Here is an 18843-nt window from a genome sequence, read left to right as displayed (position 1 = left end):
TACATTTAAACATCCATGACTCGGAAACAAACATCCATATTCATCATATAAATGCTTGCACCTAATTAATTAATTAAGTAGGATATTAGAATAGAGGTCAAATCAAATTTCTCTTTCTTTCAGAGATGTTTGCAATTTGAATGAAATAATGTTATCGAAATCGATGTTATTATTTATCAATAATAACATTTTCACAGACAAGAAATAAGTTCTAACAAAACACTATTTTTACACGCTTTTTATTAGCTTCACTTGTGTTATGTATGTTTGTTTGTAACCGACTCATTTGGGCGCGATTTTGACAGGCTTTAAACGGCCAGAATTCGTTCAAACTTCGTAGATTTATCGAGGACCGATCACAGTACATTACTATGATAAACTTATTCCATTTTTCAATTTGCAAAATAAGATATTTGTTAATTTGCATAATTTTTTCATCTACCGTCGATAAGGCAGGAATCCATTTTAAATTTCAACCATTATCTTTTCAACCAAAGCGAGTTTTTTTTAGTATTTTAATGCGGTTCTTGAACGCATCATGGAGGGTTTATGATATTTGAGTTTATTAACAAATGTAATTAAATTAATTTTTACACGTAATAGTATGTTTACCTCGAACATGTGGTTGGTACCGCCCTGATACTTGGTTATGATAAGATCCTGTTCATCATCGGGCAAGGTTTCGATGCGACGAAGGATGAACGCGTGCGTTTTATTGTCATTCATGCCTGGAATAGAAGAAAGGAAGCTTAAGTATCTACAACTTACTATTGAGTAGTACTGGGAATCAAACACAAATATTTTTTTTATTTATTAACGGCTTTGAACACAAGTCCTTTAAGCCAAACAAGAAATAAATTTACATTTAATTAATATAGATTTATTAAATACGTTTAGAATTTTAAATATACAGTAGTATTAATACAGTTCCTCTGTAGTGCTACAAATAAAATTATAAATAGGTTTATAAAATTTGAGTTTTGCAATAAGTCTTTGATGTAGCGGAGTAAAGGTTTAAGTTTGTTTTCTTTCATTATTGTGCCTATTTCACTCACTAAAACTAGTATTTAAACACTGAAAACTGAGTAATTGAATACTATATGTTTAATATCAGCTTCTTCATTTCAACAAAAGTCCACACACATATTTATTATATAGGTAATAGAGATAAATTATAAAATAAAAACTATCGCACTTTCACAATAACTGTCTAGTCCCGAACTAAGCTTAGATTGTACTATGTGCGCCGGAAAATACAATTTAACCATTAATAAATAGAATTAATAGGAAACAAACATTCATATTTATCAAACAAATGTGGGCGTCTACGGGGGATCAAACCCAGGACTTATAGCTTAGAGTTAGGGTTTAGTAACCACAAGACTTTTGGGTCGTCATTGCACAAGACAGCAGAAGAGGACACGGCATCCATCTAGCCGACATTCTCTGCTAAGGAACCTCTCATTATTGGTTGACACGATAAGGAACCCACATACCTTCAATATCGTGACAGAGTCTGTGGTACCACAACATAGGGCAATGTTCGCACGTCATATTCGGAGATTTCTCGCGAGACTTCTTCAACACCTCCGCATTTGAAACAAAAGCTTGTCGAATAGCTGTAAAAAAAACAATCAATAGATACAATATTTATTTATTATGTTTAATATTTGCCATTTTAAAGTGATATCCCTTACTTCTGGGATTAATTGTTCAAATTAAATACTTCTGGGATTAATTGTTCAAATTAAATATGTAAATAAAATGAAATATGAACAATAATTATATAAAATATGAACGATGCGGTACTCGAACCCGCGCCTCTTGGGTTCCGCCCGAGCGCTCTTACCAACTGAGCCAAACGTTCGAGTGACTAAACAATATTATTAAAATTTTATGTGTTAATATAAAAATAAATAACTTAAAACTACATATTAATAATGATTCTGTGAAAAACAACAAAAGCATAAGTATTTAGGTGCTACGACATAAAAACAACATTATAAAGTAAAGAATTTAGGAATACCCTCAATGTTAACAATAAAAGTATAATACTGCATATAATATGTCCGTCTCTTGTTATCATTTGCCGTTATGTATTTTTGCGTCCTTGTTAGTTGGTACATCATTTTTAACATCTCTCACGATATAACTTCAGGCAACGTATGTCAGTAATATTATTATTTTAGATAGTGTGTTAATAAGCGCTACCAACGTCATGGAGCCATAAGATATTCCAATTAATAAATACATTTATATAATTGCCTTCATTTTATATAATTATCACTTCAGTTTAAAGATGTTTATAAATAACTACTATAATATTCAGATCTTTATTTAAATTAACATTAATTTGATTCGTATTAGTTAGTTGGCACTGTAAACCAGTGACTGTAGATTCGTAGCAGCAAAAATATGGATTACGATTAAACAAATCTATTTTTAAATGTAAAAAGGATATTGATTCAGTGTTAAATTAACATTTTTTTTTTTTTTCAATTTTATTGATTTTCTAATTCATATATTTGCTACTTAATAACAGGTGTGAATTCTTTATGAAATGCCTTTTGTGGGACTTAAATTTTCCAAACATTTACAATTGTAATTTATATTTTTTTACACCATCAGAAAGAAGATATTTCAACGAATAAAAAGCCCCCAAACTTTTTGAAAAAAGCTGATATTTTGACGCCAGAATTTTCGATTGAAAATTAGGGTGCTTTTTTGATATTAAGTTAAAGTAAGGCGAAAAAATTAATATTTTAAATCAAATAAATTACAGTGCATTTGGGACATAATAAGGTAATTTCACCAAATTTCGAGAGAAAAAAAAAATTTTGAAAAAGATATAAATATAAAACCAAAAACTTGTATTTTTTAATTTTTCACCTAAATTTTGAGGTAATGTGAAAAAAGTGTAATTACAAAAGTTGTAGATCTCTTTATTACCTACAACTTTGCCGATAAACTTTTTGCCATAGGACTTGTAGTTTTGCCGGAAATCGAGATAAACCGTTTTTTACCCTAAAACACCCCCCCTTTTCCACTTCCCGACCTCAGATCGCCCGTAATTTATTTTTCCCTTAATTTTTGTTATATTCTCGTCCTTTACCAATGGGTTTCGACCTAATGTTATTTTATTTTGGTTTCAAAAATTATCGACCCTGGTCTACTGCTGTAGTGCTAACTTTTGTCAGCATTTGACACGTTTGGTTTTCGTGTCCTATATAAGCTAGAGTGCTAAGTTTGATTATTCGTTAATTGTTGTGAATTCTAATTAGAGACTCTGCCGAAATACATTCTTACAAGAATTGTGTGTGTTTAAATAAAGTGTATGTGTACTTGTATGCACGCAAGACGTTATACTTCTTTGGCCTAACGAAGCAAAAGCCATTAAAATGATTTATTCCTCATTTGAAGAAAGAACAATTTTGCAAAAATCTTGCAAAGATGGCTTTGACAATTAATTATTAAATAATAAATACGACTGTATGGGCTTGAACCCTTTGCCTGTCTTAATAATAGACGAAGAAACCGAAAAAAAAAATAACGAATGACGCAAACGTCAGAAAATTTTAGGAACCAACTTCAACCTGTTACATATGTGATGCGCGCGCATGTTAAAATTTCACTCTCATATTTTTTTCATATCGCAACGCGCCTTCAAAAAAGCTCTGTTACACGTAATACTTACCACAAACAACTTCACTGGCCACAGAATCACTTTCGCATTTAAAGACATAGCATGCGTAACTGTCATTGGTCTCCCGGCACACGAATCCGAAATGCTCCTTGTTGACTCTGCCCAGAACACAGCTGGCGACATCGTTGAAGCTCCGATGGAGTAGGATCTGCTTGCGATCTGGACTTATGAGACGCAGCTCCGAACGACCAACCTGGTTGAAAGTAAAAAAAATCTGAGAGGCACTAAAATTGCGCTGGTCACGTTGAGACATAAGATGTTACGTCTCATTTGCCTAGTAATTTCACTAGTTACGGCGCACTTCAGACCGAAACACAGTAATGCTTACACATTACTGCTTCACAACAGAAATAAGCTTCATTGTGGTACCCATAATCTAGCCGGCAGGCTGTGCAAAGGTCCTCCTACTGGTAAATTGGTGTTATTCCTCATAACATATTACAACAGTTGGTACAGTTATGTCATGAAGCTACATGAGTTTGTAAAGGGGCTTTAATTATAAAAGAAAAACTTTTAAATCATCGAATAACAAAATGTCATAGCCTACTTAACATAAGAGTATACAAATTAGGGGGTCTGCACAGAACCAGACAATAACCGTGCACATGATCATCTATTTAATCTACTATAATATAGTAAGCCTTCTTTGTCAAAGAAGCTATAATATATTTCTTGAATTTGTGGACTAAGTGTAACACCAGAGGAATTACAAGAGCGTAGCCGACCTTATAAAGCATCCAATAAACGTACATCTAGATTCGAAAACTGAAATCATCATCAGCCGGAAGACGTCCACTGCTGGACAAAGGCCTCCCCCAAAGATCACCGTGACGATCGGTCCTACGCTGCCCTCACCCTACATATTCCGGCGATATTGACCAGATCGTCGGTCCATCTTGTGGGTGACCTACCAACACTGCGTCTTCCGATACCTGGTCGCCATTCGAGAAGTTTTCTGCCCCACCAGCATCTCTCCTATGTGCCCTGCCCACTGCCACTTCAGTTTTGCAATCATTTGGTCTCTATATCGGTGTATTTGGTTCTCCTACGGATCTCCTCATTTTTGATTCGATCTCGCAGAGAAACCCCGAGCATAACCTTCTCCATTCCCTCTGAGCGACAATGAGATTTCTCATCAGGCCCATAGTTAGCGACCACCTCTGCGTACTGTAAGTCATCATTGGCGACAGACACTGGTAGAAAACCTTCGTCTACAGACACTGGTATTTGGGACAAGAAGATTTCACGGAGGTTACGAAACTGCAATCACATTCTAAAAATCTCAAAACTTTTATAAGCTTGTAGCGCGCAAGGCAATTATTTAGTTTACGGTTCCCCTTCTTTTCAAAAATATATTTTTTAGTTTTCTTCTCGGCAAACCCTTTCATTTGATACCCACATCATGAGTGTTCTGTTAACCGTTAATACCAAATAACCGCAGAGTTAAATACATTCAAAATAATGTGAATTTTATTTACCTGGAACAACATAGTTCTATTCTGTTCCCCAATCAACTGTGCAAGCGGCGTTTTCAAATTCAAAGTTCCAATTGACGCCGATCGATCTCTCAAAAACGGTTTATTTTCCGGCAGGTTTTGCTTTCGTCCATTATTTATCCTATGTAACTCGTTAAACACAATATCATCCGTTTGCTCATTACTTTCTTCACTATCCACTGATTTTGTCTCATCAATCTGATTTAAATCGGGCTGTTTAGAACTTATTTTATCTACGCTTTCATCTTCTGTTATTTTTAACTCATTAAGCTTTTTATTTTTTTCTAATAACTTAAATTCATCTTCTATTTTAGAATCATCAGATCCAAGAACATTTAACGGATCAAGTTTAACTTTCGATCCTTCTAAATCGTTTCTTTCCTCGACCTCTTTCAGGGTACATAAATTATTTTTGGTCACAAAATCATTCTTAACTACCCTTTCTTTCGTAAACTCATCAAATTCCTTATCTACTTGTGTACTATTCTTATGTAAGGCTTCGACACTTTTCCATGCTGTAGTTTTGTCAGGTTCTAATGGCGTAGTGCTTGGTATTAGTGATTTTTGGAAGTTTTCGTGAGATTTCGTTGATTCTTTTAAGCTATCAATAGAATTGGAGCTAATGGAAGTCTGAAAAATCAATAAAATCATTATTTAAAAAGATTTAAGGTAAAATTTAAAAATCAAATAATTTTTGATGCATGGCAAGGACATGTCCCACTGCGGATAAAATAAGTTGCAAGACTTTTGCCACATGACTCGAGCTCGATTAAAACTGGACGATATATTTCCAAAATATTTCCCAATTCAACCTAGGTTCCCTGTACAAAATTACGAAAAATATTTATTATATAAAATGTAAGCAAAACGTTCGATGAGCCCACCTCTGACCCATTTTGGAACAACGCTGTTTATTAAAACGTGCATTAAAATAAACTTATAACAATGGATACAATCCTTCGCCGTGAAGGTACGAGAACTGCAGTGACGTCATAATCAGTAGCAAAAAATGCGCATAAATATAAATGTGAGAAGCGCACGTCACACGAAGGAAACTTGCTGACAAAAACAAAAACAGTAAGTAATAAAAACAAGGACTTTAAACGATATCTTTAAAAATAAACAGACTGAACCCATTTCCATTAATGTTGGAATTTGCGTTGGTTGCTCCAAAAAACAAGTGAAATAGCCATTTACGAATTTTTTTGCCGTCATAAAAGTAATTTATTTCTCTCTATACTTAATTTTTTCTGACGCCAATTAATATTCTATTTCGACTTGAACAATTAACGCTCTGACAAACACCTTAGACTTTATTATAAACGTGACGTTATAGTCTTGTGTAAAACCTAGTTATAACACTCGTAAAACTTCAAGTTCACTCCGACGTTGCTGCGAATAGCTGCGCAGTACAAACAATAAGGTCTCGGATGGGTAATTGCGGAATTTAAATCTGCGCTAATAGGATAACTTCAGAATGAACCAGAAGTTTGGCGAGGGGTATATTTGCTAAATTTCAAGAAAATTTATTAAATTAAGCGATATTTTGCAGAAATTCACAAGTATCTAAATGTTATGAGTTATGTTTAGTGTTATTTCTGCTAAGATTTGTTAGTCTACATGCAGAATACACGTCCCGCCCGCTCTCACGACCTAGTGTTCGCAGTTATACGCGCCCTCCACCGAAGGATCTGTCCCCGCTGAACTACGACCGACCGACCGGTTTATTCGTTACCACGCCTGTCTCACTCCCCGTGTAGGTATCGAAATCGTACAAAACGTAAAAAAGTACGTGCCGTGGGCACCTCAGTGTGGCTATCCAGTAAGGAGTTAGGACTCATGAGCGAGCAGTGACGGACGCGCAAGGTTTGTTCGTCATTTACTTCACAGCGCCGGTCCGAACGAATTTCAAAAATGTAGAATAATAAAGCAAAACAAAACATATTAAAGGTCATTTCGATCCAAATTCAAATTTTTTAAGCTTCCTAAAGATGCTGAATCAATATTATTTAAAGTGTTTATTATTATAATGAAACTACCATTCTCATGAACATGAATATCATGATAGTTACCTATTTATGTCCTATACTAAGTAGGTTTGACTATGTCGTGTTCTTCCAACGCATGCATTACTATCTGTAACTAACCACAATGAAAGAATATTGATTTTTTTGTGGAATAGGAGGACAAACGAGCGTACGGGTCACCTGGTGTGAAGTGATCACCGCCGCCCACATTCTCTGGCAACACCAGAGGAATCACAGTTGCCGACCTTTAAAATTACGATTACATACCAATTAATATCATAGAAAAACTTAGCTATTTTTATAAGATGACCAGCCGTATACTAGGTTAGTACAGTTTCAGGTAAAGAAGACAACACTAATGTCGTCAGAACAGGTAAGACTCACGCGATAGAAAGACAGACAACTTCTACGTGAATAAAAATGTAGGTTAATAGCACTGTGCGATCTGAATAACACCTTATTGTATAGCCGCAAGTGTTCCTATTTCATTAATTTATTTTGCGGAGTGAGACTGCCGTACTTGTACTATTAAATATTATTTGTCGGTACCTTAAAACTCTGCCGAATTCTATTACAAAATTCGGCGAGTCAACAGCTGCTGTATAGACGAAACACGTGTCGAATTGATTTCAACAGAGTTTTTTCTTTAATGAAGACTAACTATGAATTAACATTTCAGTTAAGACATAACATTTAGATTGACAAATTACTTTAGATCAGTGAGGATTCTAAAGGTTTTGGCTAAAGTACGTGTAATAATAATACAGGTGACCCGTACGCTCGTTTGTCCTCCTATTCCATAAAAAAAAAAAAAAAAAAAAAAAAAAACGACTTTTTTAAGTTATTTTATCGTGGTATTTTTTTTTTACTTTTTAGAGTCCGTTACCAATTCTAATATATTATAAACCGGAATGAAAACTCCTAAACAAGCCGTACACAAAAAAACAAGTATAACATCCACGTAGACATAAATTTCATAAAAAATGTTCATAAAATGAAAACTACTGGGCCATACTATATAAATTTTTTTTGGGACTAAATGGCATCTATTCCGCATCGAACTAAAGAATAATTACGTTAATCGGAGCATAAAAGTAATCGGTGTAGATACATAAAAAAAATACCGATCGAATTGAGTACCTTTTTGAAGTCGGTTAAAAACAGTCGTATTTTTGTGACATACGCATGAGTGATTCTTCTTGATTGATTTATTATAATGGTTCGTTATGGGATTATAAATACAAGGCACGTACCCCTGTAGATGACAAAAGACTGTGGCGTCTTTGTGAGCGGACTTTTTCCGCCTCGTGTTGAGCAAACTTGTTCAAGGCATCGTCTATCAGGGATTCTGGGACTTTACGCTGAGAAATCCGCACTTTTCCGATGTACAGCACCTGGAATCAAGCACATGAATCAGTATAATTCTCGTGGAGGAATCACATCTTGCTTGATAAACGTTTTTTGGAAGGTACCCATCTCAAAAAGACCTGGTTACACCGACGGACGAACTGCACAACTGGGTGTACATGAAAGAAAGTTCCCTGAAAACCAAACTGTGGGGGGGTGCCACTCCGCACCCCGCCAGTGCTCCATCTGGCCGCGGAGTTGACGCACTGTACCACTCAATATTCAAGAATACGTTTTGTAGTGGGCAGATTATATTATTTACCACCAGGCGACACCACATTTTCTCTTCTCGTCATTTTATATTATAACAGAAGATATAGATGGCATCGTAAGTGGTAATTGTAACCGTTTATAAAACCAAAATAAAACCCACTTCAAAAAAATGTGACTCCGACGGACTAAGACCGGCGCTCAACGAGGTCAAGGCTGATGCATTGCTTACACTGCGCACTAGGGAACTCTGTTCACCCGTCCTGGAACATAAACAAATGTACAATTAAAAACTTGCAGTGCGGTAGCAATAGAAGATACGACAGTTATGGCAAATTATTAATATTTATGTATAGTTATGAATACTGGTGGATTGTATTCGTTCCGCAATTCTCGGGGTAGCCTGATTACCTAGAGGACGAGTCCCCAGGTGGCGGATAGGGGAAGGCTTCTACGACTTCTCTGACGTATTCAGAGTAGAGGTCGTGGGCAGTGCTGCATGTCTAGACTGGAGCATGCAGAAGAGTTGGCGGCAGATGAACCCCCAGCGGGTCAACGGCGGCACTCGCACCTGGAGTATCCCTTGCGCCTATTTCAGCCATGAAGCAGTAATGTGTAAACATTACTGTTTCAGTCTGAAGGACGCCTTAGCTAGTGAAATTACTGGGCAGATGAGACTTAACATTATTATTATCTCAACGAACGCAATTGTAATGCCACTCAGATTTTTTTTGGGTTTTTCAAGTATCCTGAGCGACACTGAATTGTAATGGCCAGGGCGTATCAATTACTAACAGCTGAACGTCCTGCTCTTCTCATCCTTTATTTTCATAAAAAAAGTATACAATTAATATTTCATACATTGCCTGAACCGCCCAGGTATTCTATGAGTTTCCTAGGCATTGTTTAGAATACCGTATTATACACATTGCCGGTAGCATACAAGATAGCTGTACACGTGAACCAATGTAAATATTGATCATGCCATTCTATTTCTGTATTGGACACTTTCCAGAGTGTCATGACACCGTATTCCGACTAAGGTGAAACTTATGGCTGTTATTTATATGTGCGAGCTGTTATTGCGGAAGTCTAAAGTCAAACTGCTATTATTATAATACTAGCCGTTCCCGCCCGCTTCGCTGGGCGAATTTTAAAAGGAAATAAATTAATTAATGAAAAAAATAAGTAGCCAAAAACCATCAAGGATAAATTTCGCATCGAATAATGGTAGTTTCATGTCGATACGATCAGTGGTTATTATTATATTACGAGACACGTTTGTCCGCCATGGACTCCTAAGCTAATGAACGGATTTTAATGGGGATTACTTCATGGAGATCAGTTTAGTCCAACTTGAGAGATAAGATAGTTTTTATTTCGATTTGGGATCCATAATTATTTTTATTTCCAATATTTATTTTGTATGGACATATTTTCTGTGAGAGAATTTATTGACGCACGGTTTGACAGTTCTGCTGTGAAACAATTTCATTGTAAAAACAAGGAGCACATGTTAAGAAAAAATTATGAAAAATTATTGATAAATTCATAAAAAACAATAGTTTGTTTATTATTATGTACACCCTACTGATAAATATATATATAGATTTATGATCCTACTAGCTGAACCGACAGACGCTGTTCTGTCAATAGAAAAGAAACGATGGAAGTTTTCGGGAATAATATTGTAGTCTAAAGCCATCTTGTGTAATAAAGTATTTCTGAATGATTTTATAACATATAGTAATAAAATAAAAAAGGTTAAATCTCGTTTTTATGTAAGCAGCTATTATATTACGGCTTAATAATTGCTATTTTTTTAAGTATTAACACTGATATAGTATGTTTTCATTAAGAGGAGGACATGTCGGAGTTTTCTGTAGATGAGATGTAGATAAGATACACAATTCCACCATGCATTATTTTGTTATATCTCAAACGGTTTAGACATCGTTTTCTCCAACAAATATCGTTAATGAATACAATCAATATGTATACAAAAACTTAACAAATTATATACCAAAACTATTACCAATCGAGAACTAGTGTTGCGGATGTCCTTGGGCGGTTCACACCAGTTCCAAACACGTATCAAATCGAATCAATCAAATCAAAATCATTTTATTCACGTAGGTCAAGGAAGTGACACTTATGAATGTCAAACGTTTTCTTTTCTTTTTACATTGACCATCACTTGAAAAGGTAGAGCCTTAATGAGAGGTAAGTGGCAAGAAACTCGTTGCCACTCTTTTAAATTAACATTTACAGCTTCATCGTTTCACAAATCATTTCAATATATGTAAAGTGATGCAACAAAAATACTTAAACGTTAAATAGTCAATGCCTTACACGAGTTAGTCCAAAAAAGTAAATCCGGTTACTCCATTACCTTGCATTTACTTGTATCTTCTTTGATTAACGCGAGTGTTACACATTTAAATAAAACACTTTATAAATGATTAAAACGCGTGTAATTGTTACTGTTTTTACATAAGATTTTGCAAAATTTATTGAAGTAGGCGTGGCGTTACTTTGCTTAAATCCATAAAAATCCAAATGTTTTTGAGTTTTCTTTAGTATTAATTCCGCCAAACTCTGGCACGAGACTATGTCTCTTTTTGTTGCTTGTTTTAAGACAAATATTGGCGGAATTAACACTAAAGAAAACTCAAGAACATTTGGATAGTTAGATTTTGCGTTAAAATTATATTTTTATTATTGAAATTTAAACTTACAAGTTGGGGTTGCAGTTCCCCACCAATGATATCGCCGGACTGGTCCAAGGCAGATGCTCAGCTCCATTCTGCTGCTGGAAACCCACATTCCTCATCACGTTCACATACCCCGAGGATCCCTTGGGGCTTGAGGTACCAGATGCAGGGTCTCGCATCTGGCTGAAGAGATCTGTTACCTGGCAAGAAGACCTAGATATTTATTTATTGTTTTTATAAAATCAATAACGGCTGTATTTCCACAAAAGGGTGGGCAAAGGTCATCATACCAGCATTTCGCGAGCTAAATCTATACCTTCACCAGTTAGAGGCTCATTTGCACAGGATGCCGGCTAGATTATAGCACCACAGCGACGCCTATTTCTGCCGTGAAGCAGTAATGTGTAAGCATTACTGTGTTTCAGTCTGAAGGGCGCCGTAGGTAGTGAAATTACTGGGCAAATGAGACTTAACATCTTATGTCTTAAGGTGACGAGCGCAGTTGTAGTGCCATTCAGAATTTTTAGGTTGTTTCAAGAATCCTGAGCGGCACTGCATTGTCATGAACAGGGCGTACCAATTACCATCAGCTGAACATCCTGCTCGTCTTGTCCCATATTTTCATTAAAAAAAACCCCCCCAATTACCGTATCCCAACCCAGGCATCAAACCTGAGACCTCGGCACAGGTCGCACTTGATACCATTGCGTTAAGCAGTATTTTAAAATTAATGTGATTATTATGTAATTCATAATGTTGAACTTCTACAGCCTTACAAATAAACTTTGTATAAAGTTATACCTAAGAATAAACCAAGAACATGCAAAATGTTTCCAAATCGACATTTTGCTTAAGATTGCTTTATTCGGATGTTTATGGACGTATAACGTTTCCCGTGTTTATTTGCAAGACTGTCTGACATTCGGTTAACTTCAGAATTATAATTGTATTCACAGTGTTGTCAGCGATATAGTTAACATTTTCCATATTCTTGGTTTATTCTCAGGTATAATTTTATACGGAGATTATTTGTAAGGCCGATAAACTTTTAACTTATTTAATGCAACTATCTGAATTAATAAATTTATCAATAAAATCACACTCCAGGAGACAGAAAAAGTCTGAGTACGAAAAATAAAATAAGCCAACGTTAGTAATGGATTTTCATCAGACATTTATCCTCATAAGATTTAAATTAAAATCACTTACGTGAGAATTTTACATAATTATACAATATTTTATATACTACTTTGGATTACTAAGCATGCAAAATAAACAAAGTGAACAATTACAAAAAATGAAGGTAGATAAAAAAAAGCTTAGCATAACAACTTCAATATTAATTATATTTATATGGAACAAAAAGGATTAGACCACAAATTGAGCAGGTTTAGGTCGTCGTGTGTCTTGTGTGATAGCATCTGCATACAGTGGTGTCATTGATATAAAATCAAAAATAACAGTGGTCCTATTATTGATCCTTGAGGAACTCCATATAGTAAAGGTTCCTGACTTTCATACAATTTCATACAACATTTCCGCGGGTTATTTACGAAACAAACAACGCACTTTCAGCCCAATTGTCACATCAATACGACACATTCCGAGAAGGTGTTATAACACGAAATTCATTACCGACCATGAACCAACTCACAGACAATAGAAGCAGCCATTAGTGGGATCAACAAGTCAATAATCGCATGTCAAGGTTCTGTAGACACAAACATATTTGCGTCACGCGCTCTTAACAAATATATATGACAACAGACCAAAGTATTGTATAAGCTGAGACCACACTGAGATATTTTAGGGTTCCTTACTAGGTACTTATATAAAAACATTCAAGCCGTAGTCAGGCTCGCATTAGAAAATCAAATAAACATTTTTGATAGAAGAAAAGGACAATCGAGCATACGGTTGACACTTAGATCATTTATACGTCTAGATAGACTGTGACAGCTGTGAAAACTACGAAATAAAATGAGGTTGACTGTTAACCTCTATTTTGAGCAATCCACGCACACTATCAAGTGACAAACAATTCGAGAGTGTAAGACGTAGCTTGTCATGCATACTAATAAACCTGGTAATAAACCTGGCCGGTTTTCATCGGTTATCTGTCGCATAAATTGTCTTAGGGTTACATAATGGTATCTGATCACCGCAGCCCATACTCTATAATAACACCAGAGGAATCACAAGAGCGCCAACTGGAACGCCAACGAGATTGCCAACCTTTTAAATTGTCCAATAAACGTACATATGAATTGGAAAACAAAAACACATTGGTTCGTGGCGGACGAGGATCGAACCAGGGGCTCCGTGGTAGAGAAAGAAATGGTTCTAAAATCCGAGCGCTAGGCACGACGAATTTCGTACGTTAACCTTTATTACCTGTCCCTGTCACTCCCGCGTAAATATAATGCGTCTCACTCGCACAGATGCAATAGCTGCCGTTCTGACGGATTTAAAGCGAGCAAGACGTATTATACGGATTATCGCGGCACTAAGCGTGAAAATTTTCAATCATTTTGTATGATGCACGTCGCACTAAAGCGGTGCTGTACTGCGCGTCGCGGCATAGTTGCCTCCGAGAGAATACCGCAGCGTCGCGACGCGCAAGCGGAGTCGTCGTCTCAGTGTGCATACCAGCCTAGCGAAACTCTCTAAGAAAAAAGAAATTCACTCGATTCTATGAAACGTGCTGTCATTGATAGATTGACAGATGACGGCTATAATCTAGTAAAAAACGGAGATAGGCGAAATCCACTACGTTTTATGCAACCGTTCGCTATCAAACTTAGCCGGATTATACCTCGTCGCCAATAGCCATACTGAAATTACAACTATTTCACACTTATGTCAAATGACTGCACGTAGTTTACGTCCTCTTTAATGCATACTGTTAATTGTTACATTTATAGAATTTTGTCTTCGACATTCTGAAATAAGTGTAAAATAGTGAAGTCAGTAGCCTTCTTGATAGTGACTTTGGTATTCAGCAATCCACATCTTATTTTTTTCTCTTCCATATTTCTTGTTTCTTCCGCACACAATAAAGAAATAATGACCAAATCCTCGTCACTATCGCTTATCTTTTATTTCAACGGAATAAACCCTTTGATTCCCTTGAGATTGTCCAAATATACTGTATTTGTAGCATAAAGAGCCGTGTCTTTTCTTTAATTTAACTTAGAATTTAGATTTTTCACAATTTCAAGAAACTGTAGGTTTGAGTTTATAATTTTGATTTCAACTCGATACGGTTTACACGTGTTTCCGAGATAAAGGGTCTTGTCAGACAGACAGACGGACCACAAAGTGATCTTATAAGGGTTCTACTCTTCCTTTTGAGGTACGGAAAACAACAGCATAGTTAAAAAAAATGATATAATGTAATATTTTGATCTGTATCTGAGTTTCTGCAGTAAGTTATAACGTATGTCCATATTCAATGTTCTCATTCAGATTTCTATGCTTGTATTAATGATCTAAAACTGGAAATATTTGCTCAGTTTTTCTTTATAGACTGACGTATAAATATAATGTAAACTTAAATCGCATACATCTTATGAATTTAACTTAAGCGAGGTCGGGCGCGACAGGGCAATTTATTTGAAGAAATTGATTAAAATCATGATATTTTTGAGATATACTTATATCACATAGCCCTGATAGTGACCGTGGGCGAAAAAGGTCGATGTAACACGTTAACAAAAAATTGTATAAGAAAATAATATATTAAGCTAATATTGACCTTCCTCGACCCAAACATGAGCATTGAAATTTACAAATACATACAATGATACAACACTAAATTTTAATTTCCAAAACAAAAAAAACTCGTGGCAATGTAGAACGTAGTTTTTTGTAAAAGTAAATGATATAGTTAGAACATTCTATTTAGACACTTTGCTTTTTAGGAATTTACTTATAAATTAATAAAATAGTATATACGAGTATAATAATACTGCAGAAATAAAAAAAAAAATAACAAAATAACAACCGACTTCAAAAACACTATTTCAAAAGAATAGATATAATATGCACTAAAAAGTATAAAAATAATTGCGTATTTTTATATACAATCTAGTTAATTAATCTAATTCTAGTTACGATTATTGTTATTTTTGGAATCGGTGTCAATTTAATAAATTTTATTATAATTTGTTTAATATATACCATATTTTATCCAGGCGACAGCAGGCACAGTGCGGGGCCGGTTCAAGAGTGCTACGTACCTTGATGTCATGTTTTCGAATGTTATGTTTGTAAACATTTTGCATCAGTGTAGGAGCACTTAAAACATTTATTCCTAACATTTATTAGCAAAGTGTTTGAAAATGTCTCTTATTTGATAACCTTTATAAAATCGCTGAAGAAATAGTTGGCACAGCTTGAAATTTGTCAACTGATATATTTGCTAATTAAAAATGCCATTGTTAGTTAGCCAATCAAAATGCCAATGTCAACACCATGCCTTGTTAAAACTCACACGGGCTTAACAATAAAAAAAAACGAAGTTTCAGTGTAATAACGGTAGAGCATTTCATTTTAAAACTGGATACCAAAAAAAAACCGGTTAATATTTAAGTTCAGAGAGATTAGTTGGTAGATCGGTTTAAGATATTATAAGCTTTGCGTTGAAGATGCCGGTTAAAAACGGTTTTTCCCACCTATCTTCAGACGGCGTCATTAGAGAGAGCAGTTTCAACTTGAACGCACGAGATGAGCTTTCAGTCTACCACTAACCGGTTAATATGTTTTTATTAGTTAAGTACTTTAAATCTATCCTCTGAACGAAATTGTAAAACTCGTTTTATCATTTAAACTGTTAAATATAAAACCGGTTCCAAAGCCAAGTTCTCTAGCTTAATCCAAGCCAAACAATTTTTATTAGTTTTAGTAGTAGGTATAATAATTATATTTGTTTTTGATCTTTTGATTTCGACAATAGACAAATCTATGTTAATCTTAAAAAAGATTGGTTTCTATGTTAGTATAAGGTTTTTTGATTTTGACTTTAACTATCTCTATAAAACTTACGCAAACCTTAATCAATAATTTAAGATTTTCTGACTTTGAATTTGTCTATCTCTATACCTTCGCATCCACCTTAACTTAAATATAACAATAATAAAGATTGTATTAGTTTTTTTATCTTTGAGCTTGACTTCCCGCATATGCATGCTATTAGTTGGCAAACAACAAACACACATTAGTGTATATATAATTACATAATACAACAGAAACTTCGTTTTTCTTCAACAATAGCCCAATTCTTACCAAATGCTTGACATTTATGGCCGAAGTGTCGGAATGGGAACCGAATAGAGGTCGATTTTGTTGCATTTTGAATCCTGAAAAAAATTATCACTTAGATATTGTGTCCTTTATTCCTACTAATATTATAAACTAGCTGACCCGGCAAGCGTTGTTTTGCCATATAAATTGTATTGATCTTTTGCTTGCTAGTTGATAAGAGATGTCGCTAGTTGTATTCATTAGCAACAATCACACATCTTTTATATTTTGTATAATTCACACTATAGTTTTATAAATTATAGCCTATTTGTTATTCTGGCGTGTAAGCTATATTATTGTAAAGTTTCATCAAAATCTATTCAGTAGATTTTGCGTTAAAGAAGTTCAAACATACATCCAGACAAACAAACTTTCACCTTTATAATATTAGTAGGATGTGAATATCAGTTTGTTTGTTACGCTTTCACGCACGAGATATACTAGAGCTTGAAAAATGAATATTAATGAAGGGGTTTAAATAGGGGCTGGCAGTTCGTATAGAAATTCGTCATTAGGTACTTGATGAGAAATAATTTATAAACATTTGTTAGAGCATTTTTGGAAACTTTGGCCCACATAGGGGTGAAATACGAGATTAAAGTTCACAGGGAAATACTATTATAGAGACTGTCCACAATGACAAGGGATATGCGCTGTATAATAGAAGAAAGTGGAAGGAGCAATTTGTATGTATATAGTTTGAAAATTATCCCAAATAATAAAAACTACCCAAAGTAACTATTCAATTAAAAATTCACACAGTCTGTCCATAAATTGAATTAGTCCCTAAATTAGATATGTTAGGCACTTGAACTGAAAGAATTTAATATACTAGAGTATACACGAACCGAATGTGTGACCAATTTGACAACCTGTATAGCCGAATGGTTAGCGATCCTACCTACTAAGCTAGAGGTCCCGGGTTCGAATCCCGGTAGGTGCAAGCATTTATATTATGATGAATAAAGATGTTTGTTTCCGAGTCATGGATGTTTAAATGTATTTATGTATGTTTATATGAATATATGTATGTTTAAGTAAGTATATTGTATTAAATATATCATTGTCTTGTAGCCCATAACACAGGCTATATATGCTTAACTTGGAGCAATATAATTTGTGTAAAAAGTGTGTCAATATTATAAAAAAAAAATGATATTTTGTGAATATGTGCGTTAGCTAGTTGTATATTCAAAGTACTAAGGTGCCAATTCCTGACTGTTTACAAATAGATTTGTTTTTTTCTTGCTGTATATTCGATACACATGTTCTTCTTCGCTTCATTAGACTTTACGCTAATATATAATTAAGTTCATACATACTTGTACTATTGGTGCCAGGCAGATTATGTATTTAAAACAAAAAACAAACATTAAAAATTAATAAATAAAAATAAAACTCGAAAATAAATCTTACAATTCATCAAACAATTTTTTTATGATTTTTAACCTACCGGGATTCGTTGTTATGGTACCCCCACACTGATGTTATAAAATGTATACAAATGTTTTCAAACAGTTTGCTGACAAATGTTAGGAATTGTTAGATGTTATAAGTGCTCGTACACTGATGTCACCTGGATACAATATGTTTACACACAATAAAATATGTTTTCTTTTGTTGGGCGATGTATATGCTTCTACAATATGATCCCAGAAAATGTACAAAACAAATGTGTTACGAAATTTAAAAGAATTGTTAATAAACGTTTGTGTGGGAAAGGCTATTATAGCATAAACGATTTGCTTAATGACACCACGAATTGGGTATAAAGCGAACACCCTCAGGCTCTTTAATTATAAATGTTTATTGTACGATATCACATTGTAATCCATATTTTATTTAAAAAAAAAAGCCCGCTGAGTTTCTTGCGCCTATTCTTCTCAGGTCTGAGGCAGTCTCTTTTGAATGGGTGGTAGTTTTTGACGTTCAATAAGTGATTTTAAATCCTATTTTGAATAAAAATATTTGAATTTGAACAA

At 34.7% G+C, this 18843-nt stretch overlaps 1 protein-coding gene across 3 annotated transcripts in view; it reads right to left on the bottom strand.

Annotated features, from left to right (window-relative positions):
- LOC126980170 (TBC1 domain family member 1) overlaps window positions 1-18843 on the bottom strand; it is an 86985-nt gene that overhangs the window by 22898 nt on the left and 45244 nt on the right. For 2 of the 3 annotated variants that reach the window (XM_050829758.1, XM_050829760.1), the window contains 7 exons: window positions 11582-11757; window positions 9007-9106; window positions 8480-8620; window positions 5182-5829; window positions 3695-3896; window positions 1497-1619; window positions 613-728 (listed from right to left, as the gene is read on the bottom strand). In XM_050829758.1, coding sequence (XP_050685715.1) covers window positions 613-728; window positions 1497-1619; window positions 3695-3896; window positions 5182-5829; window positions 8480-8620; window positions 9007-9106; window positions 11582-11757 — 1506 coding nt within the window. Of the gene's footprint in view, window positions 1-612; window positions 729-1496; window positions 1620-3694; window positions 3897-5181; window positions 5830-8479; window positions 8621-9006; window positions 9107-11581; window positions 11758-16843; window positions 16918-18843 lie in introns of all 3 variants that reach the window. The other variant, XM_050829759.1, reaches the window with a different exon arrangement.

The sequence above is a fragment of the Leptidea sinapis genome, chromosome 5 (genome assembly GCF_905404315.1).
Source record: "Leptidea sinapis chromosome 5, ilLepSina1.1, whole genome shotgun sequence".
Lineage (NCBI taxonomy): Eukaryota > Metazoa > Arthropoda > Insecta > Lepidoptera > Pieridae > Leptidea > Leptidea sinapis.
The sequence above is the reverse complement of the archived record's forward strand: the minus strand, read 5'-3'. Positions and strand labels throughout refer to the sequence as shown.